This window comes from Anopheles coluzzii, chromosome 2 (genome assembly GCF_943734685.1).
Source record: "Anopheles coluzzii chromosome 2, AcolN3, whole genome shotgun sequence".
Lineage (NCBI taxonomy): Eukaryota > Metazoa > Arthropoda > Insecta > Diptera > Culicidae > Anopheles > Anopheles coluzzii.
Window position 1 is genome coordinate 49131482 of NC_064670.1, and position 23946 is coordinate 49155427.

Sequence of the window (23946 nt, forward strand, 5' to 3'; positions counted from 1 at the left end):
TCCGCGCTGCCTGCCTGGTTGCTCCTTCTTCATTTCCCAACGGGGGAGGAGGTGGTTGCATTTGCGAGCAAACAAGAGCCGCGCCACTACTTCCCGTTCGTTCGCTTCTCACTTCCCGTGCAATGTTTGTCAGCTATTAAACATACACCCTAGCAAAACATACATCATCCATGAATTAATGATGTTTGCCGTTTTTCCATCCCTCGCAAATACACTCACACAATTCCACACTCTCAGACACATACTCAGAGTGTAAGCTTTGCGTTGGGATAGTCGCGGGAAAGGCTTTCTCTGTCCCGCGGGCGCATAGCACTACAAGCCGTTCCCAGTGCTCCGCGCAGAGGGGTGGCCCGGAATTGAATCGTTCGTTCGCATGCAGCACACCAGAAACAAGTCCTTGGCGTTCTCGTACACTGTGCGAGTAAATCACTTGTCAACTCTGGAGGGTAGGATCTCTTCGCTGGTCTAATTCAATTATTTCTCGATTACACGTATCGTGTTTGTTTGCCAATGTTGTCCTGCCCGACTAGCTACGTTTGGTTTCGACAAGCTCTTATTTTCTCTCTCTCCTTGCTCCCTCTCTTTCTATCTCTGCCTGTTTTTCTTCGGGATCCAATCCCTGATCATGTGTTCGCTTTGCTCGCATGTGTTTGTACTGCGCTGCTGAACGGCGTATGGGGAAACATAACTCGTTCGCCGGACTTGTGAGCTTTCAGTGGAATAGGATTGGAGGTCGAGGAAACGTTTTCAGAGAAAACTTTTACGACATTTACATCTCCATCGGCGTTGGTCGATAGCAAACTTGCATGTATCTGGTAGGACGGGAGACGCAACTGTATCAATAATGTATCCCACCAAACTGTTGGAATGCTGCATCACAACGGCCAGCCTTAGCACGAATTCTCCGCTATGTTGTATGTTGTATGTGGTATGTTTAATTTTCTAAGAATTCCTTATGAATATGAGCAACGTACGTACCGGCTCTGTCCTATGTTTGTGATATCCAAAGCGCTTCGGCCCCTGGAAAGCAAATGGTAGAGGCGATGCAATTTTGGGCGTTCACTGTCCATGAGCAGAGGGATCTGTTTCGCTTCGGTGCTTGCGGTGGTAGTGGTCCCCATAGATAGACGCGTCATCCGACCGGCATCGGTTCACATTTACCCGGGTAATCGTGCCGAATTGATGCTGGGACCTGGGACCGACGACGGAAACGCCTGAAGCGTAGAGCGCGCTTCGGTCGTTTGCTGATAAGCCCACCGTTTGTCACCCCGTTTTGGATGGTTGGAACGCAACGACACACGGCTAAGGCTATAGATGGCCTGCCGGAGCAGAAGACAGTTCCGTTCGACTTCGGCTTCAGCCATGATTGATACGCATGGTTAGTGAAGGGAATGGGAACCGTAATATGAAGTAAAACAACGACCACGTACGATTAGTTTTATGGGATTTTTTTTTGTTTATGTGTTTCCGCGGTTCTGCCGACACAAGCTCACCCAGTCTCGGCAGTGATGATGGAATGTTGTTGAATCTCTCTTCCTGATTGTGAGCATTGTCTGAGCAATAGACTCCTTTTTAGTTGCGTTTCTTCTTCTTTTGGCTCAACAACCGTTGTCGGTCAAGGCCTGCCTGTACCACTTGTGTAGTGTTGGGTTTCATGAATCTTTTGTTGAGATTCATTCATATGAATCTTCAGTGATGAGTGATTCGAATCTCGAGTCAAATCTTCAAAGATTCATGAATCTCTAAAGATTCACGTATCTTCAAAGATTCATGAATTTGTAAAGATTCACGAATCTTCAAAGATTCATGTATCTTCAAAGATTCAGATTCTCTAAATATTCATGAATCTCCAAAGATTAATGAATCTCTTAAGAAGATTGGTGAATCATTGAAGATTCGTGAAATTAAAATTGATCTAACCAAAATTCAGTTCCATTAAAATTAATATAACTCTTGGGACTCATGAATCTTTAGAGATGTATGATCTCCAAAATATTAACTTGCCCGTTGTCGGTTCAACTGCGTGGTACTTTCCAAGAAGTCTCAAAAGCCTGTATAGGCTGGCATGACCACGTAGATTCTTACGTCAAAAAGAAGAATAAAAAAAGCTCAAGCTGTATGAATTTTAGAGATTTATGAATCTTTCCAATCGGGATTCAGATTCATTCAATCATTCCAAAGATTCATTCAGATTCATGAAACTGAATCTAAATTACCCAACACTACACTACACTTGTGGGGCTGGCTTTTAGTGACTTTTGGATTACCCCTATAGCAGGATAGTCAGCCCTACGTACGACGGCACGGTCTATTTGGGGCTTGAATCCATGACGGGCATGTTGTTAAGTCCTATGACTACGACTATAGCACGAGACGGGCTGTGGTTGCGTTTATGAAGGTTAACATAAACATGAACAAATATTATAAGTAATAACGTAAATAATGGTAAAATTAATGTTTAAATTAGACCATAACTCGATGCTGCAAGGGTGCTTCATATGGCTAAATCAATCATATTGTATTAACTTGTCATATTCAGACTGTTTATAATATCAGAAAGGGTTGACTAGCATTCAATTGAAATGATTTTAAAAAGAGACGTACAAAATGTACAAAAGTTTTTAAATATTAGCATTAAAAAATCATGCTCACCTGAATATTAAGAGCAAAAAATCCTCGTATTCTTAAAAATAGACAAAATTGGACAGCTCAAGTCAACGAATACATCAATCCTGTTCCTGTCGTCACTAATATATCGATCCTTGCTCTAAGCGTGGGCAGATGTTGGTTATAAAAATAATCACTCTAATTCGTAGGCGGTACTCTATTTCGCACCTGAAATCGTGTGTGTTACTATTGTCTCTTCCACTGCCCACTACAGTTTTCTTGATTTAATTCACCACGACTAAGAAAACGTGAGCATAGTGTTTGGCTTTTTGTGCTGTTTCTTGCACGATTTGCTGGAAAAAAGAAAGGAAAGGAATGCAAAAGTGCGAAGCATTTTCGTTTCGGGCGTGTGCTGCGGCCTTTGGGACGCCGGCGTTAAGCTTCTGGAAGATCGAGAGGATTGCACTTACCGTAACACAAACACATACACACATGGTAGGCTATTTTTACGTCCCTTAAGATCATACCACCACATCGAGAGGGATTTTGTTCGGTTTTATGTTGTCCTGACAGCAACCCACAACGATTGGCAGAAGCAAGAAATGTCTAAAAGAGTGCGCTTGAGTGATAAAAAAAAACCGGCACACCGCTGGGGAAAGAGTTTGATGGAAAGCCGTCTTAGCACCATCGCTCGTTGATAGGATTCCAAGCTGGCAGGGAATCGGGCACTTACCACCATCTTGTTGTTTTACTCTTCGAGTTTTACAGCATGCTGGTGGCTGGCCCCCATCACAATCTTACATGATCCGAGTTAAAGTTTGCACTTTCCATTGTGTGGTGTTTCAGTGACTTTCTTTCGTGTGTTTTAAAGATCGTTTCTGCTTGATTATGAACCCTGGGGCGTATTAATTTGTTTGTTTGTTTGTTTCGGGATGCGTTTTTTTTGCGCGCGTTGAATACCTTCAACCATTTTTTTTCACGATGTTCCTATTTGTTTTCTTTTTCCATTACAGATATCTCCAGTGGAAGTGGCTCGAAGCTCAGCCGGTTACTTACAAAACTTTCCGCATGTACCGCGTCCTCGGAAAGGGTGGCTTCGGCGAAGTCTGCGCATGTCAGGTAGGTGTCGCTGGAAGCAGAAAGTTTGAGCGAGCGGCTGTGCTGGTCTCGCTAGCATCCACACAAATGGTTTCGCTGTTTTCTGTTTTTCTTCTCGATTTGCGAAACGAATCGTTTGCGAAAAGCGGTTAAAGTGTTTCGAAGCAACTGGAACGAAATTGTCGAAATAACAGAGAAAACAGACAGCGGGCGAGTTGTTGCTATTGAAAAGGCATTCCGGTTGGGTGTTTCTTTATAAGTTTCAGGAGCATTTGGCAAATATCTTTCTGCTGAATCTTGGAACTGTGGTGGTGCAATTATGAAAAGAAAGGCAAACAAACGGGAGACAAATGAGTTCTCGTTTATGTGGTCGAAGATTGTACTTCTTAGAAAATATGTAGAAAATACCAAAGCTTGGTGAAAGTTTGTTCCTATGGATAGGAACACCAAAATGTAAAACAGTTTCACAAAATAATTTAAATAGAATAACGCATGGCAACATTTAAACGCCTAATCAAGATTCTGATTATCCGTGAGTGTTTATTAATTTAAGTAAATATTGTTTAAAAACGTAATAACTGGAATTGGAAAAATGCACTATTCATGTTGCGCAAATTGAAGCATTCTTTTCTCCCTAGGGTGATTTTTTGTTTGTATGCTGGGGTGCATAATTAAAGTGGATGCAAATAAGGGCGGACGATTGGATACTCCATCGCATTTGTTGCAATTATGCCCCGGTCTCTTTCCCCGGTCGCCGCTCGCGGGGATGCACGTCCCATCGCCATCATCACCGTGACCGGGTATCGATTTTCTTAAAGCTTTGGTGTGTGTATGTGTGCTGTGTGTTAATCCGGCCAAACGAGCGTGCATTCGGTTTCGTCTTGCTGTGTGCTCATTCTCTCCCTTTCTCTATTTCTCTCGGTTACGGGGGTAGCATGCACGGTTTCGGGCGAAGCAACCGGAAAAAGCGGCGGCTTATGATGAAACGACTTCCAAGGAAGAAGGCTAGAATTTTCCAATCTTCCTAACGATTTCTTTAGGTGCGAGCACGTCCCGTTGCGTTTCCAGAAGGCTGCGAAAAAGACCACAAGTTCCAAGGGATCGTGGTTTTTTTTTTCAGCAACATGCCTCTCCCCATCTCCAGTGACTGTCGTGATTTTATCAAGCAAAGAATCAGCAGAGTAGCAACACTACCCAAGCCGTCCACTTGGGCGTTGTGGGGATAGCGCCGGGGCGAGCTTAACGGAGATGCGGGCGCGAATCGGACGACATGTAGTCTCTTTTTGGGTTGTTTTATTTTCCATTCCGTTCGTCTTGCTTTTGGCTCTTTCCGCACGTTTTCAGCAGTTGACCGGCCATCAAGGAAACAAAAAATAGCAAGAAAAGGAATGGCCTCGAGGGAGCACTTTCATGATACATTGTTGTTTTTTTATTGTTTGCTTCACTAGACCAAAGCGAGCATACTAACGATGTAGCGAGAATACCATTCCCAACACTTGGAAAGGATTGTCCTGCAAATGAACAGGCGGGATAAGGCGGTAAATAAGTGTGATTGCTATTAATATTGATTAGGAGCCGCGAAAATAGCGCCCTCGGCACGATCTCTGTCCCCGTCGTGATCGATAGTGATGCAATGTATTACACGCTGCAGCGTGTAAATTGTCCATCCTTTCGCCAATTTTCCCCGCTTTTCCCTGTCGAATGATGACAGCGTCGGAATGCACAAGAGAATACCCGGGGCGGGGTGTGGTGTACCTTTTGCTTTGATTTTCAATCAAACGTATCGAGCATCGTGTCGTCCATCGGAAGCATCGGAAGAATCTGTCGACCGGATGGTTTCTTGGCGCTTGGCCGGGAAAGATGCTGTAGAGCAGTGGCAGTAGAATGCAAGTAATTGGTATGCAGAAAGGAAGCGGAGAAAAGAGTTCAGCATACTGTGAAGCTGCCGGTCCGAGAACAAGTTTCTTCCTCCTGGCTTGACTATCCACTGCTTGGGGCCCGGGCTAATGTACCAATGTTGGTTTGCAAACGGTCGGATTCCGTTTCTGATTGGGTATTTCGATAGGGAGCGGGCAGTTGGCACAACACCGTGTCTGAAGAGGGATGAAAAGGGATCTGAATCGCATGATATAGTTGGTCGTTGTACAATCTCGTCCTCGCTGGCTGGCTGGAATGCTTAAGGATTGGCGTGGTACTGGAAATGCAAGCTCCGTGCCAGCTAGCAACGCTTCACCGCGTTCTGGCCGGGGGATATAGCGTAGACAAAGCTACTTTAGGTACATGGATTTATGTTGGGTTTTTGCTCGCCGTGTTTGAAACTGTTTGTAATTCAGATTTAAATCGAGATGTTGTCGCAAATGCAAACAAAGTAAGCACAATTCGAAAGGAAGAAGCAGCAAAGGCGAAAACGACCGGAATATGGTGTGCTCTCGTGTTTTGGTTGTTTCAACGGGGCGCTGCAAGCAAGCAACGAGAACAGCAAATGGAACGTTTTTGCACAATGAATAATTCATGGCGTTTCGAATGTACCTGCACTGCTAGATATCCTTCTGGAGGAAATATAGCTTCAGTCCGATCTGGCACAAAAGGAATGACAGTAAAACTAATATAATTGTTATAAAGGGGGCATTTTGTTAGAGTTTATATAACGTTGCAGCTTTATTGAGATTTTACCCTTTAATTGTAAGGAAAAAAACCAATTCAAAATGGAAATCAATTTATGGTGGTTATATGGTCATAATAGTTGCTTGAAGTGTGTTTGATTAATTGAATTGAACACTTGGTCTTACTTAACTGATCCCACAGGCTGGAGGCATATGATCATCGTGATTGGATGTTAATTGATTCAATCACAAGAGCAAACGTTTAATTGCGCCCATTTGTTCGGTGCTTCGGTGCGGTTCCACAGTGCACCGAAACGAGACGATTGAGGATGGCTTTCCACGCTAACATTGCATTATACGTTTTCCACTACTTACTTGCAGGTACGGGCCACTGGAAAGATGTATGCTTGCAAGAAGCTGGAGAAGAAGCGTATCAAAAAGCGAAAGGGTGAATCGATGGTGCTGATAGAAAAGCAAATTCTGCAGAAGATAAACTCTCGCTTCGTGGTGAACCTAGCGTACGCGTATGAGACGAAGGACGCCCTGTGTCTAGTGCTGACGATTATGAACGGTAAGGAAGAGCGACCCAATCTGGCGGCCATTTCCGAGCCCCATAACTAACGTGCTCTTTTCTCACGCAATAATAGGCGGTGATCTGAAGTTTCACATCTACAACATGGGAGGCGAACCGGGCTTTGAACTGTCCCGTGCCCGGTTCTATGCGGCGGAGGTGGTCTGCGGGCTGGAACACCTACACCAGCAGGGCATTGTGTACCGAGATTGCAAGCCGGAAAACATTCTGCTAGATGACCATGGGCACGTGCGCATTTCGGACCTGGGACTGGCCGTCGAGATACCAGAGGGTGAGATGGTCAGGGGGAGAGTGGGTACAGTCGGTAAGTGAGCATTGTGGCGTGGTTGTGTGCTGTTGAGTGATTAATTTAAAATTTTGGTATTGTCTCGCTTTCCTTCACATACCCGCAGGATACATGGCACCGGAGGTGATTGACAACGAGAAGTACTCATTCTCGCCGGATTGGTTCAGCTTCGGCTGCTTGCTGTACGAGATGATCGAGGGACAGGCTCCGTTCCGTGCCCGCAAGGAGAAGGTGAAGCGAGAGGAGGTCGATCGGCGGGTGAAGGAGGACGCGGAAAAGTATTCGCACAAGTTCAGTGATGACGCCAAATCGTTGTGCCAGCAGCTGCTCGTAAAAGCGGTCAAAAGCCGGCTCGGTTGCCGCAATGGGCGGCACGGTGCGCGCGAAGTGAAACTGAATCCATTCTTTAACAGTATTAACTGGAAACGGCTCGAAGCTGGACTAAATGATCCCCCGTTTGTGCCGGATGTAAGTGTTGTGAAGCGCGTGCGTTTAATAGCGGGTGAAGCAGTTCGCTGAAAAACGAAAATGGCGGCGCTGACTAACTGACTCTCTAACACTATTTCAGCCACACGCCGTTTATGCCAAAGACGTACTGGATATTGAGCAATTTTCCACCGTGAAGGGTGTCAATCTGGACGCGACGGATGAGAATTTCTACACCAAGTTTAATACCGGTTCAGTGTCGATACCGTGGCAGGACGAGATGATCGAAACGGAGTGCTTCCGGGAACTGAACGTGTTCGGTGCGAACGAGTGCCCGACACCGGATCTGCTCGTCAACGCACCGCCGGTAGTGGAGAAGCCTGGTTGTTTTCCGTTTCGAAGAAAAGTAAGTACATGTGAGGGCTGATTAAACCTTCTTGTTGTACCCTTGTCATTTGAGCTGCTTTAATCTGATCTGTACGATTGCTTGTCTTTTTGTTTACAGAAGAAGCAAACGCCCCGCGAAAAACCGGTTCCATTCAACGAGAAGCTGTTATCCTCTAGTCAAACAACGGTCAGCTGTAGCCAGGCGCCAAATGAGAGTTGATAGGTGTAATTGGATTGGGGGGGAAAATCGTGCATGCAAGAACAAACTGCGCGGCCACGGCGAGACTTGGCAGTGTAAAGTGTCCATCCTGGAGATGGGAAGAGCTGGAAAAAACAACCTTTAGTAGCTAATAGTAGCAGCAAATAGCGTGCGCGGAACGATGTGGAATGCTTTGTTCGCAATCGACATTGTATGCAAATCTTGCATATCCGCAAGCTGACGTTCAATGGAAGGAACCGGGCACGTACTGTGTGTTAAGCAAACAGGAAAAGCATCATTTTGCGTGACTTAACATACTGCCGAGTGGTCAGGTTGAAACAGAACGCGTAGCGACAGGACATGAATCTTCTATGAATTATGGTCACACCATAAACCAACTCACTCAGTCAATGCTACACAATTACAAACGCACATGAACATTTTTTCTCATACGCACGAATAGTAGGTAATGAACAATGATAAGAGATTGCAAATATGAAACTAATCGACACGAAAACTTGTGCCCTCGATAACAAAGCTGGAAGTATTTTATCGACCGTCGAAAACAAGAGCCGAGCTAATGGACTAATTAGAATTTCATTGCCCTAAGTAGATACCCGTAAATGGTACAAATGTACAAGTTTGTACTTCTTCTCGTGGAAGTATATATAATAATGATGATGGTAGTAAAAAATAAGTTTTACGACATGAGTTTTTTTTTTATTCTGCCACTCCCATGTGGCCATCCGCTGGGAACACGCGTTCGAATGATAACACAGTGTCAAACGTTTATGTTTTTTTTTTTATTGTGTCGAAAAGAAGTAGGAATTTGTTTTTGTGACCGTAGAATACTGCAACAAAACCGTGGGACAGACCGTGCTGCCTAGGTGTGTGTGTGAGAGAGAGTGTGTTTTTTAATTGAAAACATGACTGAGTTACAGCAACTGCATCTAGGCGGCACACCCATCTTTATGTTTATGTTAACTGCCAGGTGTACAACACAATCAGTGAATATGGACGAAAAATAAAGAAATCTTACCAAAGCTTGAATGGGGCCCCATATCCCGTCTTTCATCGTGCCGGTGTGAGATGCCGGCGCATGTACAGCGTAGAATGGACGTGCGCTTTGCTGACGGAATGTATCGCTGTTGTTTATCGATCGAGCTTTTTGTTGTTTCAAGTTGGTTGTGCGAAATAAGCCAACAACAACAAGAAAAAATCTACTTTGAAAATAGAAAAAGCGTATATTTCACACTCATTTGAAAAGAGGAGGGATTGTTTCTCGTTTTTAATGCTCGCTCCACAGAGAAATCCTGTCTGTGAAACAAAGCAAATGAGGTCTTGTGTTGCTATTCCTGGTTTTTTTTCCTATCATAATGCTTAGAATATTCAACGAACGCTGCACACCTAACTTAGCTTTTAGCGTCAGATTTACAGCTTATGTGTCTTGTTTTGTTTACAGACATTAAGTTTGTCTTTATGAGGCTTACACTTCGCGGTACCGTGTAATGATTGTCACTTAATTTTGCACCAATGAATTTGAAAAAGCCGTTAGTTGTTGCATTTCCATCGTAGAAGCAGAACGAAAGTGGGGGGAAGTAATTGAATGAAGAAACTCTTAATATTCGAATGGTTGAAAAGGTCACTTTTTAACAGTTTTCATACTCATGTACTAATCAATTATAAGATTAATAGAGAGAACCCTCCGTGGCTGGAAGAAGTTGAGCAACCGGGAGGCAATTGAATAACTCTATCGCACGCATACTATCCATTATATAGAAACACAACAAGAACAAGAACAACAAAAACTCCTCCCTTTATATAGAAAACAAAAAACACACACACATGTATACACATAGACACTTACACTCACTTTCTCTTACTCAAAAAAGCGAAATGAATCGTAGATGGAGGAGGACTCTCGAACAAGGTCGGGATTTGTCAATCGCATACATTATGAACAAACTTAAACCTAGTTACCGAAGCGTTACTGCTAAGTGTAAAGAACAAATCTGCAAAGGGGTACGAGAATGGCGAAGAGTGCAAAAGAAGGAAGGAGAGAAAGAGATTAGGGAAAGAGAGAGAGAGAGAGAACAAAAAATATAATACTAAACATAAACAAGTAATGAGTGAAAGCAATCATTAACTAGGGCTGTTTTAGCTTTAATCAATGTGCGGCGGTAGGAGCGGGAATTGGTTAGCGTTTTACTGAATCTTTAAAGTATTGTGTTCAAAACATACGTAGTATCCAGTCGGTAGTACGAAGCTAATGAGCGAGCGAACGCTGCGTGCTTTTGTTTGGTATTTTCTATTTTAAACTGTAAGCTGTACTGCGCCTCACAACGTATAGACCTAAGTTTTATGCGAAAGCACAACTGCACACACGGGGGCCACCCCTACCAGTGTGTTGTACTCGTTTTATTTAAAAGCTTGAAACATTGAAAAGGCAATATCGAATACAGAAAAGCACAAATAATTCAGTTTTGTTTTTGTGATTGAGCCACCTATATACATATAATTGTGCTGCTGCAGTTTATGTATGTGTGCTTTTCTTGTAGCAGTTTGGACGCGTTTGTGCTTGTTTTTTTTTTTCTTGTCGAGATATTTAGGGTTAAGTTGTTATGATTATACTAGAGAATTGAGAAGCCCCGAAGCTTATACACTCGTGTCTGTAAAAGACAAAGCGCTAGCGCAAACTATACATACATGTATGCATATATAAATATTTGTGGAGAATTAGAACAGTTCGTGTAACGCATCTTATCAAACTGTAGCACAAACTCCTCTCCTCTCCGATGTGTGTGTGTGTTTTTTTTTTATCGTCCTGTATATAGTAGCGGTAGAGGAATGTACCGAAAGGCGAATGAAACAAGAGATAAACTTCCACCCCATCTTGCGGTTGATTGTGTCCTGCAGTGAAGTGAAACAGAAGGCTACAGACCCACGTTTTAAGTTGGAAGATTGATAGCATGTGTTTTAACATTTTCAGAGGTGTTTAAACACGAGATGAAGAAAAATTGCTGCAAAGGCAAACAAAGTTCCGGGGCACGAAATCGAATTGGCTTTCGAGCTTTGACTACATAGATTGCCAAATATTTACAATCTTCTGCGTGTGTTTCATACTCTCCAAATTTAACACTACATGGAAACAGTACAAGAACATTTGTGAACCACAAACACAAAACGATAACATTCGATGGCTACTAAATATTGGATCGCTGGGCGGGAATAGTCGTCCGCTGGTGCGAACGAAGTTGTAGGTAGTCGATGTGTAGCCAAAAATTGGCATTCTTCAAGCTCATTTAGTACGATCGCACAAAATTAATCGTGGAGGGAATGCATCTATGGATGGACGATGTGTGTAGTAAGGTATGCAAATGCTAGTTAGGAAGTGACAATTGGATTGTATTTGCTGCACTAGTGCGTGTGTGTGTGTTTGTCCATTGTATCGAAGGAGTCAACCACACCAACCATAATAGAATTTCATCGATAAAAATAATTAAGTCAGCAAAAAATCTCCCATGAGAACTATATATATATAAATTTTTACGTGTGTGTAATATCAGCAGAGGGTGGAATAAATTCCAAATTTTTTGAATAGAGACAGGGTGGGAAATAAATGACGGTGTGTCTAATGATTCGAGCCAGCTAGGATGCAACCTATGTGGCAAAGGCGTGGGCAAGAGGTCGGTCGCGGGAGGTTGGAAAAATGCATACAACTAAATAATAAATAGAGAAATTTAAATTAATTTCAGTTACGCAGTTGGGAATGTGAAATGTTATAAGTGTGATGACTTTATTAAACTACATTCAAAATGGCATGTTTTATACATTTTATTGGCAACTTATCTAATTTAATTTTTAAGTATTTGTGATGGTATATTTGTGTTTCAGTACTTCTGTTGTTAGTTATCATGTTGTTGTTCTGTCCATCGGTGGTTCTATTTGTTCATTAATTCTTATACATACCACCTTATTTATTCCTTATTTCATATATTTTTATTTCGTTTATTTATTACAATTGAAATATTTTGATTTTAATATATCATGTATTTAGTTTCGTATGTATAGTCTGTTCCCGAGTTTCGCGGTTTGTACGTTCCCGAGCAATCCGCGTAACTCGAATATCGGTGTAAGTCGAATTTCGCGGTTTTGCCCAAAATATAATTGATTACTCGGTTTTTTTTATTAAATTTAGTAGTGTTGAACACTTAATCATTTATTTGATACGATTCGTGCAGAACTTTCTGATATTTTAAACTTTTAAGTGGATTCAATTTACTACCAAAAATTCAATTTATACATTGGACAATTGAGGCAAATTGCATTGATTTGACATTTTATCAGTCAAATTTAGATAACCTCGTATCTCCAAATCCGCGTAACTCGGGAACAGACTGTACTTTCTTTAATTTTCATATAGTCATTTTCATTAATGATGTTTTTCTACTTTTCATTGGTTAAACAAACTTCTAGACCATTATAAATCCACATCCCATTTCTTAACAGGCTGTATAAGAACAAGTGACACCATAAAGGCATTATCGCAGCATCTATAAATGTTCGATCTTCAAGTTCTGGTTGCACAGCAAACTTGTTCCTAACATCTTTGTCTTAATTCGAGCGCATCAGTAATGAACAAACTGTATTGTTTAATTATTAACGATGAAAGTTTACGAATCGATTTGTTTTCATCGACGCAATTTGTATTGTTTAAAGTCTAGATTTGTTAGATTTGTTATTGTATCATTAGTCGTAAGGTGCTCTGTTTTTTGTTTTTATTCAGGAGTGACAGCTTTGCCCTATTACTTAAAGCAAGGTGGTTTGTTCATTATAATTTTTTTTTTATTTAGTAGCTATTAACATAATCTGTTAAAATCGTGTTGTTAAATACAATATTCTAAGGTTCAAGTTGTGCAATTGTATGGCAATACCAATGTTAATTGATTTCCACTACCACATTAAGGTTGCCGCGTGCTCTAGTGTGTGTGTTCAGTACATCAATCTGACTCATAGTAATTAAACTGATAGAAGCAACAGTGTTGGACAGAATGGAAAAAAAAATCACAAGCATTGTAGCGTTCCCATCGACAAAAGACTGCATGACGTGAGACACGTACCAATCCTCGGTCGTCTGTTTTATTGATAAGCAACAGCGGCGTCGTCGGTGTTCTGCAGAGGGCTCAAGCGATGAGAATGAGCTGGAGCAATTAGTGAATGAGAAGAAGAAAACAGAGAAACCACTGCGGCATCATGACTCGTGGAGTCATTAAGTCAATCGAATCGCACCACGCTTGCCGAATACGGAATGAATGAATTTCAATTGAAGCGAAACCGTTTGTGCGGTGTACAGCCAGGATTGAGATCAAGAAGCACCAGTAGGAAGGACGGAAGTGAACACGATGACGACACTGTAGGGACCAATTGTCGGACGGACGGCGTTGATACGTTCCGGCACCTTCTACAGATAGTACGCGGTTAATTGCTTACGAACTTTTCACTCGTGCCTCATATGCTCCAGACTGATCGAGTGAATATATGTTGCGTTAAGAGTGTAATTGCATGCCAGTGAATGTATGATAGGTTTATGGGATAAACTGATTGTAATTGTACTGGCGTGTTGTTATGTGGGTTTGCATTGTTCGCAAAAGGACGTGTAAGGGAATGTTTCATTTAGCTAATTAGTTTACCATACACAAAATAGTTACCATATCCGATTCCGTTACCACAGTTCTATGAGCTTTCGTTCGAATAGATCGTTCTTATTGTATTGTTCTGACTTATTTCTTTATACTTTCCCCTTAGAACGACCTTTAATCCTACTTTTAAACGACATGTAACCTTACAATTGTCACCTTAATAACTTTCGGCAGCATTGAGCAGGATACAACATTTCAAATTTAATTATGTATACATTGTCCAAAAGGCTAATAAAATCAATGCTAGATCTTTTTTCTAGTTCATGTTAGGAAAAGTCATAAAGTTGCATATTTGTGTTTTCGCATTTTATTGAACGAACAAGAAATCAAAGAACGGAAGAAACGAAATGCGACTAGTCGAATGTATTACTAATTCTATTGTTTTTTTTTCTCTATAAATACAGTCAGAATTTATTAGTTTCACAAATCTTTTCGTCGAAACGCAGCTATTTAATAGGCAGGGGATCAAAGTCTAACCAGTAGGTTCAGCCTGTAAACAGATGAGGTTTGTCCAAACTGTACCAGTTCAGATTAATTGAAATGTATTGAAATGGCAAATTAAATATGTCCACTTAGTTTCTAGAATAAGTCCTTGCTAAAGTACAGCTGCATTACGCTAGAAATGTATTATACACACAAAAAGAGAATTGAAAACAATAGAGTAATAAAAGGAATCATCATCACATTTGATACTAATCCACTAAAAATACAAAGATAATTGGACAGGTTTTTTTAGATAAAGGTATAAGTAGTAAACTTTAGTTGATTCGAAAAATATTAAATCTCCTATCATATAAGGTTGTTTCAATTTCTGTCTTGTTTTCCCATTTATTCTATTTGTAGTTTAATTCTACATTGTAAAGGTATTTATTAATATCTCCCAAATTGCTGTTTACTAACCATTTGACAAAACTTAGCTTAGATTCTTTAGAAATATGGCCTTTCAGGATTAGTCCAGTAGTTCTTTAGTCCAAATTAATTTTATCCGGCGTCCGCTTTTCAATATTTCAACAAGGCATTGATAATAATGCCGACTTCAATATAATTTGACAATAACTAGGCGGTGGAAAACACTTAGGGAATCACTTACCAAAGTTTATATTTTGAAACCAGTTTCCAGTTTTAGAGAGCCACAGTAATCTAGTAAACAACAACACAACAATCTTTTAATTCAAATTTTCTTTTTTCATATGAGTTGGTAGTGCAAAAAAGCTATTCGAAATAAGTTTGCTCGATCGATTCGTCCACAATACAACGCGGAATGGGATATAAGAAATTATTGGCTATAAGTTTGTTGTGGTGTTTTGGTTATGTTGTATAAAATATAGATGAGAAACTCCTGCAACATCCAAATCCTTCCAACATAGACGAGGAGAAGGATTGGAAAAAAGCAAGACCTGTGGGTTGTATCAGTACGGAGAAAATATTCAAAAAAATATACAAATATATTTCGGAGAAAATATTCAAATTCTGAGATTTGAGATGAAATATTTAATTATCATGCATGTTATTGTCGATGGAATGTAGCTAATGTGGTTCTGCTATTGATAAACTAATATATTTGAAACTTACATATTAAATATTTATAATTTTCTTGTAGCTCCCAGTTCCGTTATGGCCTCGTTTTTTAATTATCGACAATCATAATTAAAAAACAATCATTAGAATTCGCAAAAAAAATTTAGCTTCAGCATGAGCACGTTCATTGAAAAAAGTGCATCCCATATGATGTGATAGGACGGACCACAAGCAAACAGTAAACACGAACGATTTGGCAGACAGTGGCTGCGTCTTGACATCGTTAAACTTTAGTGATAAGAGTCACCAGCCACATAAAAGCTGTGGGTCGAATTTTGTGCACAAAACAAAGACACTCTCTTCCCCTCTTTTCCTCGCATCTATCAATCGCTTAATTGTTTGATTTAGTTGCCGACTGCTTTACGGGCGCAATCGGATGACACAATTGCGCCCGGAGCGGCTGACATTGGGAAGCAATTCTGTGTCGATGCTTTTTTTGTTTTGTCACAATCGTTACGGGTGAACGTATCAATGCGAACGAGAACTGGGCGAGAACGTGCCCAGCATTCCGAAGATTGGATCGGCTCGTTCAGTAGCTGGACGATCTTGGTCGAAGGAAGAGCCACGCGAGATCGAACGATCGATCGAGCCACGATGTCGTCACTGCTGGTGTGGTGTGCTCTGCTGCAGACGCTGCTACTAGTTACACTCCGCCTCGGTGATTGTGCCATTGCCGTCGACGCCAATCGTACGTCCGCCCTGGAGGAGGCTCGATTGCAGCGGGAAAATCTGGTGCGAAAGTATCTGAAGCGGCTAAAGAAGGAGGAGGGCGCTCTGAAGCTGATCGGAGGTCGCGGAGATTTCGAGGGTGAGTGCTATGGGATGGGGTGATGCTAGTGTGACACAATGATGGATCGCTGCAGGCAACCGCACTGCCCGCCCGCGATGACTGTGCGCACACCCGAAAGCAGGGTTAGTGAAAGTTTTGTGAATGATTTGCCCCTTTGCGGATAGGTTGATGACGCGCCGGAAAAGCCTGCAGTGTGTCCGCAGGCTCTCGACAATCGTACTGGAAAGATTCATCCATCTCCGCTGTCAACGGGACAGGCATGATGCAGCAGTAATCAGTGCACGTACCTCGTGTGTCTTACCGACCAACATTGACCTTTTTCTCAATTTTCTTCTCTTCCCATCCAATGCAGGCAATGTGGAAGTATTTCACGCCGGCAAATGGGGCGCGATTTGTGATGACGAATGGGACCAGGCCGAGGCGGAGGTGGTATGTCGGCAGCTGGGCTTCCCGGGCTACGTGAAGCCGACGCACACGGGACACTTTGGACGGGCGAAGCGAAAGTTCTGGATGGACAATCTGTGGTGCGGCGGCAAGGAAGCGGAACTGACGGACTGTCGCTTCGATGGCTGGGGCGCGAACGACTGCGAGTCGGGCGAGGCGGCGGGTGTGATTTGCAAGCAGCACGACACGGACGCTACCACCACGAGCAAACCGGTCCCGGTGGAGCTGAAAGTGCCGAAGGAACGGTTCGGCCAGCGGCTCGAGTTACGGCTCGTGGGAGGGCGTGTAGAGGGCGAGGGGCGCGTGGAAGTGCGGATCGTGGATGGACCCGGTGGAGCCGGCCCGTGGGGTAGTGTGTGCGGCGATGGCTGGGGTTTGCTGGAGGGTAATGTCGTGTGCCGGCAGCTGAATCTCGGCTACGCCAACAACGCCGTCCAGACGGACTTCTTCTCAGACGAGGCGGACGGGAAAGGGCTGCCGGAGCGCGTGCTGCTGAGCGGGACGGAGTGCTACGGGAACGAAAGTACGCTCGCGGACTGTCTGCACGATCCGATTGGCTGGGATACAGTGGCAACGTGCAGCGAGCGAAAGGGTCACGTGGCGGCCGTTACCTGCGTACCGGCCATGGCCGATCTTGTGTTTGATCACGTCGAGATGGAACAGTCGCTGCATCTGGAGGACCGCCTGATGTATCTGCTGCAGTGCGCGATGGAGGAAAACTGTGTGGCCACGCAGGCCTACGAGATCCAGCGGGACAATCCCAACTGGCATCTGGAGACGCGCCGACTGCTCAAGTTCACGGCACGCGTTGTCAACATGGGGACGGCCGACTTTCGTCCGCACATCCCGAAGCACCTGTGGGAGTGGCATCTGTGCCACATGCACTACCACAGCATGGAGGTGTTTGCAACGTTCGACGTGATCGATGGCCAGGGGCGGAAGGTGGCCGAGGGGCACAAGGCTTCGTTCTGTCTGGAGGACAATCAGTGTTTGCCGGGCGTCGAGCCACGGTACGCCTGTGCGAACTACGGCGACCAGGGCATCTCGGTGAACTGTTCCGACATCTACCGGCACAACATCGACTGCCAGTGGGTGGACATTAGCGAGCTGGACTTTGGCGAGTACACGATGCGGGTGGCGATCAATCCGGAGTTCAAGGTGCCGGAGATGCGGTTCGACAACAATGCGGCCACCTGTCGGCTCCTCTACACGCAAACGTACGCGCGCGTGTTTGACTGTAAGCACGAGCGTCCTTGAGGGAGGGTTGGAATCGATGGGGGGAATTAAGTGACTATCACATCATTGTGCACGTGAAAGCTAGTGAGAGTATATTGTAGAAATGAACCATAAGAGTGTAGATTTGGACTATAGTAAACTTAATAAATGAACATTTCATGAGCTTTTTTATAAATTATTTTGTAATATATTTTTCAAATCGTTTCAAAACGTTTCATTGTGAAATCAATTTATTACATACATTGTGATCATCTTTTTATAAAACAAAAAAATCAAAATGGTTTATTTGGTATAACAATTACCGGCAACGAAGAACTATTGGTAAATAGTTCGTACTGGTAAGACGAAATTTGTATATTACAAGCAATAGATCAACAATTTAAAATGAAAAATATTGCGTTATGTTATTAAAAACAATATACAGTACAGGAAAAAAATTAAAACGCACTTGTTGTTATTATATAAATACATCGCCATAACTATTATAGCATTGGATTTGGTAGTACGCGTTGTTTTAAGAAAATTGTAGCATTTTTTCTTTCGTAAATTGAATTCCTTATCATTACATCGTTATGATACATGCATTTTTAGAAGTTTGATAAAAAGCTTAATTCATTTTTCAGTTGGAAGGAATAAAGAACGCACTTTGAAAATTGATGGCTCTAAATTATTATTACCATAATCAATAGTTAGTATGACCACCTTGCGCTTCAATAACAGTTTGCAAGCGTCGTCACATACTTTTAACAAGCTTTTTGATGTGTTGATGGCTCAAATTCGATCAGGCTTTCTGCAGAGCTTCAAACAGTTTTTCAAGGTTGGTCACGTTACCTGTTTCAACGTTACCAGTGATGCGCGTTGCGTTCCGAACCTGCCAGCTACGATCCGTTCCAGCATGTAAGCATCCGAACCGAAATCCTCAATTTTAACTCAAGCAGGTTCAAGCTGAACCTGTTGCTCTTACCGCGATCCGGCGGCTACCAACGATCTTATTGAACCGAGCTGAACCGGTTGCTCTCAGCGTTCTCTGCTATCTGTCCTGGATCGGTTGCTCTCAGTTGCTCTTTACGATGGGCTGGTTTGCTGTAAACAAATCATCCCGATTAAATATAAAAAAAATATTTTAAATATTTTTCTAAGCGTTCTTTTCGTTCCGGGCTGGTAAACACCGTTTACCGGCTCGTGGAATAGCGCTATTCTTATGGACAATTAAAGTACCGGACTGGACAACACGGGACAGACGGGACAGTGGACTGCAGTATAATGTCAATCCTCGGGAAACATCTTAACAATCTATGTGTTTGTTATATACCGATGTTATTAGATGCTGTTTGCTTTTTTTTTTAAAGAAATATTAATTCAATCAATATAGTTTAACTCATTCCACACCAATTTCAAGAAGCCGATTAAACTTGTTGGCATGTTGACTTTGCATCAAATTTACAAAGTTCAAAAATGAAAAATAATATTCAAAAATAAAAAAAACAACAAAATGTCTTGATTTTTGTACAGCGGGCTTCTTAAGTTAAGCGTTTTTCTTTCAGTTTAATTATTGAATTGTATTAATTTTCAACTATCGTTCAAGTTTTTTGTATTGAAACTATGTGATTATATATCATAGAAGATATTACACAATATTGAATGAATTCTTTAAAGTGATTCATTTATAAAGTGAGCAACTGCAAAGCGTAACTATCTTGAACCTGCGTTCCGCGTTCCGTTATTTTTTCAGATTAGCAGGTTCGATCCGTTCCTCAATTTTTGGAACTTTTCCCATCACTACTTTCAACGTTTTGGTCCAGAATAGACCACAAATTTTCAATAGGATGCATGTTCCGGCTTTGGAGTGGCCATTCCAGTAGTTTGATATGTGATACACGAAAGTAGGCAATGTTTTCATAAGTGGTGAGCTTGGGATGTGAGTGAGTGGGAAAATGTAATTTCTTGCACCCCAGCTTTTTGTACCGATTCCTTAAGATTGGTTTTCAGAATGCTGATATGATATGTCGGCAGTTCTAATTCCATTATTTTTGCCAATATTTCTAATCCGAGGCCATTTAAAACATCCTCACCCCATGCCATGGATTCATTTGGAACATACTAAATACTACAATTTTTCAAAATTAATCGTACTAAGAAGTCCAATGCAAGGAAAGTTATATCGATGTATATAAAATATATTAATAATAAATACGTACTTATTTTTGTCCATTACTATATTATTAAATTTTTTAAACGATCTCACATGATTTGGAGATTAATTAAATTGCTGGTTCCCAAACTTTGTTCAACCAGCATAATTGATGGCATTGCCCATTCAGTTTGGGAACATTTCTAAACAATAAAATGATTGGGTGAAAAAGGGGGATAGGCAAACTTTTCTGGTTCTGAAACCGATACAGTACCTGTCTCGTTCCTGCAATTGATTCTGCTGGTAGCCTGACCATTTCCTGCAATGTATATGCAGCGTAAAAAAATGGCGTATAAATTCAGTGTATACATTTATTGAATAAATTTAATGAATTTTATGATTTGATTATAGTAAAAAAATAGTTAAACCTCAGTACTGTCGATGTATCATGAACAAGAATTGTTAACTTTAAAGCCGTCAGCGTATCTCCAATAAAAAGTTATTAATGACCAATATAGAAAGTTATCAACGTGGAGATTGTACAAAAGTAAACTTTAACAAAATAAACCATTTGAATATCGGGCTTCGAATTGTTTTCATCATTATACCTAGTTTTCCCATTATTGGTTGTGTAAATTTGCAAAGGAATTTTGTTGCAAAGGAACCTGGTGAAGAGATTTTAATTGAATTGAAATAGAAGTTTAACAAATTTCTTATTTCTTGGCACTATACCCGTTGTAAAGACCTGTCGATACTACTAATGGGATTGGCTATCAGTGACTTATTGATGTACCTAAAGCTGGGTAGTCAGTTCTTGGTGTGCACGCTTCACACGGGGCTTGAAGTGTTATATGTAACATTTTAATAACATCATAATTTGCAACCAATTTAAAAACAACATTTTCTATTCAGAACCATCAGTCACTTAGTGTTGCTATATCAATACGAATTAAAGCCAACTGATTGACTACCTTATTATGAAAACAGCCAATTTTAAGTAAAATCAATTACATTGCTAAGTAATTAATTCTTGTTCAAAATTTGATCTTTTACTTTCCGTAAACGTAGGCCCGAGTGAACTGCACTGCAAAACCTCATTAAAACTAACAAAAGAAGGTTGTTTCATAGCACTTTCCCTAGCGTTCTTAATTGTCTCGAGAAAACTAGCCACCACTTCATCTACAAGTAGCATCAGTAAAGAAAAAAAACACATTTCCTGATAACGGTCTAATAGCTCCCAGCTAATGACTTGCTTACGCAAGCTAATTGCTTCCAGCGCACATTTAATAAAACGCTGCTTTGGTCCCTTGGTGGACATTGTAAACAATAAAAAAACAGCTACAAAATCGATACATGAAACAAAAAATGCCCCTACCCAGTAATGTCCGGCGGCTTTGGTCGCTGGTACGGCAACCGAATTTATCGTCCAAGCCCGCAATCAATTAAGCGTCTGTAAATCAAACATTACGTCCCATCGATCAATGTTTCAATGTTGTCCAATTAATGCTGCTGCACATTTGAATCGAGCTGGCCAGTGCGGGGCACTGGCGAATAGTAATCAAGAAGTAAAAGAAAGCGAATAAGAGAGAAGAAACGCAAAAAACGCATATTTATACATTGTCATCCAATTAAAATACCATATTTTTTTAAAGTAAAAGCAGAGGAACACGACATAACCTGTTCCTATTGAAAATTAGAAGAGTCGGGCATCTGCAAAAAAAATGCTAAAAAAGAGAATGGGTTCTTCTATTTACCACACAAAAAAAGAAATGCAAAAAAGGGTTCTGGAGTGGAATTAATTGAACCCAATTAACAATTATGTACGGCAACGAATTAGTAAGCGCAACACAAATTAAATTTGTAAGCAGCAAAACGGTGAAAAGGGCTAAAAACCGAGCACACACTCACCTGACTTGACGATGTGTTTTATATCGTTAGTGTTCCGTAAGAGCGTGCACTTGGGCATCAGCAAACCGGATGTTATTATTTTTTCGTTTTCCTTTCACACACAAAAAGAGGACGCGCTCTTTTTACCACCAGGCGTCTCCATTGGCCGTTGCACGTGCCATGGTGTGACCTGACTTCATTCATACGTGGTACCGGAGCTCTGAAACGACCCAGACCATCGTCATCGTCTGTCAGTGAGTGCCCTGTAATTAGTGCACAATGTTGCTGTCTCGTTCACTCGCTAGAGTTCTTGTGAGGATAATTGTCGTATGGCTTGCTTTCACCGCTACACGCAGTAGGCAGAATCATTGACGATTGCAAACCTCTGTCCGCCAGACATGAGCGATAAAGGTGAAACACTCACGATGAGTGACCAGTTTCCCCGCTCCCGTGAAAGAGTGCCCGTGTGTAGAATGGTGAGTGTCTTGGCACAGTGACAGTCATAACATAAACAACTGCCCCACGATCTTCCAAGCTGCTCGTAACACCGTCGCTTACACTCACACACTCCCTATTGCCAATTTCAATGGCAGCATGTGCGAACGCACACTAGCACATTGCTAGCGAGTTGGGGATGATTGTGAGCGGAACGGACTGAGCTTGGGGAGAGAGAGTTTGCCACCGAGTCCCCGAGACTGTCGCGCTCAGGCGTGTTTGGAGTTGCTGCCGCAAACGGTCGGACGCCACCGACACACCGACACGCGATGATGATACGCCAGTTCCGATGGAGGGGTCTTTGAGGGCGCATCTTCCCCGAAATGATAGTGTTCTGCTTGGCACGTGTCCAATCGTCTCGCCCGGATTGCGTTTGCTGCTCGTACGGTTGTGAGAAAGTAAGCAATACTACCTTCACCTTTCGCTTTGTGTTGCGATAGAAGACGTTAGAAAGAGTTTAGCTTAGACAGAGTTTTAAAAAGTGTACTTTAGCTCGTTTAGTATGCAAACAGTGATGACTGTTAGTTTTGTTGTCTAGGTACGGGGGTGTGTGGGGCTCTTATAATTATGTCGCCTCTTGTTTGACCCGGGAGTGACACCATCAACTCGGGTGTGACTCAAGCTGGATGAGTATTCTCGGTGGAAAGGCAAATGCATTGAAATGACGTTCTAATTTGTCCCAGTAAAAAACACGTACAATCAACTATTTTCTAGATGGCCAGAAACTACGACAGAACGTCGCGAAGTGTATTGCGTCAAAATTCGTCTATAATTACATAAAAGGGCAACTTCAAGCAAACTGTAACCTCAAACGGTTACGACGATGTCCTCTCGCGGTGACGATTGGGAAGCGTTCCCATCATTTGCTTGAGATGAGCTGTGTGTGTGTGTATGTGTGTTTCTGTCTGCGTTTCACCTTCCGCCCCTTTGTTGCTATTCCCTGTGCCGTTTCATTTAGCCGTTTCCTGCACCAAACCGAGAGTCGTAATCTGCTGCCGTAGCTGTTCACTCTCTTTGAGCTGGAACTGTGGAGACAACACAAACCCCCGAGCACGCTCCCGGGATGAGTGACGAACGTGTCGGCGTGAGTGCACGCGTTAAAAGGTGGCTTTGCGATAACGCAACGCACAGCGCGCGCGGGACACGGGCAGGCACATGGTAAATATTGACAAACGGGTCGATTGCCAATCGGTCAGCGTCAGTGATCAAGTGCAGCTGTGGTGTGCTAGTGGTGTTGATGAATTACAGTGCGCGGCTTCATTGCTCGATTCTGGGCTTCCGTGAGTGCGAGTGTGCGTGATTGTTAGAGAAGCGTAAGAAAACGTGCCGATCGTCAGCTGGAACGGTTGTGGTAGAGCTGCCATCGCAAAATTGTGTACCAATAAATAGTGGCGTTGTTTGTGCGATTCAAAGTGCTCTATTGCGTAAATTGTCAGCCAATCGTTTGGATCCATAGAATGAGCGGCACAGAGAGAATGAGAGAAAGAG

At 42.3% G+C, this 23946-nt stretch overlaps 3 protein-coding genes across 7 annotated transcripts in view; all 3 read left to right on the plus strand.

The window, feature by feature from the left end:
* LOC120961119 (G protein-coupled receptor kinase 2) overlaps positions 1-11947 on the plus strand; it is a 59590-nt gene extending 47643 nt beyond the window's left edge. For both annotated transcript variants that reach the window (XM_049607979.1, XM_049607980.1), the window contains exons 8-13: positions 3621-3726; positions 6690-6879; positions 6956-7204; positions 7293-7654; positions 7755-8018; positions 8118-11947. In XM_049607979.1, the coding sequence (XP_049463936.1) occupies positions 3621-3726; positions 6690-6879; positions 6956-7204; positions 7293-7654; positions 7755-8018; positions 8118-8219 (1273 nt within the window). In that variant the 3' untranslated portion in view covers positions 8220-11947. The remainder of the gene's footprint in view (positions 1-3620; positions 3727-6689; positions 6880-6955; positions 7205-7292; positions 7655-7754; positions 8019-8117) is intronic.
* A 4035-nt stretch (positions 11948-15982) lies between these two features.
* LOC120947354 (lysyl oxidase homolog 3A-like) lies at positions 15983-18194 on the plus strand. Its single transcript, XM_040362604.2, has 2 exons — positions 15983-16283; positions 16618-18194. Exons 1-2 carry the CDS (start codon positions 16070-16072, stop codon positions 17964-17966), a joined length of 1563 nt encoding a protein of 520 aa, XP_040218538.2. The 5' UTR covers positions 15983-16069; the 3' UTR covers positions 17967-18194.
* Positions 18195-22672: 4478 nt separating this feature from the next.
* Positions 22673-23946, plus strand: part of LOC120948436 (cGMP-specific 3',5'-cyclic phosphodiesterase) — a 60404-nt gene continuing 59130 nt past the window's right edge. For 2 of the 4 annotated variants that reach the window (XM_040364744.2, XM_040364747.2), the window contains exon 1: positions 22673-22856. The gene's annotated coding sequence lies outside the window, so the exon portion shown is untranslated. Of the gene's footprint in view, positions 22857-22886; positions 23772-23946 lie in introns of those variants that run through there. The other 2 variants (XM_049607881.1, XM_049607882.1) reach the window with 2 other exon arrangements.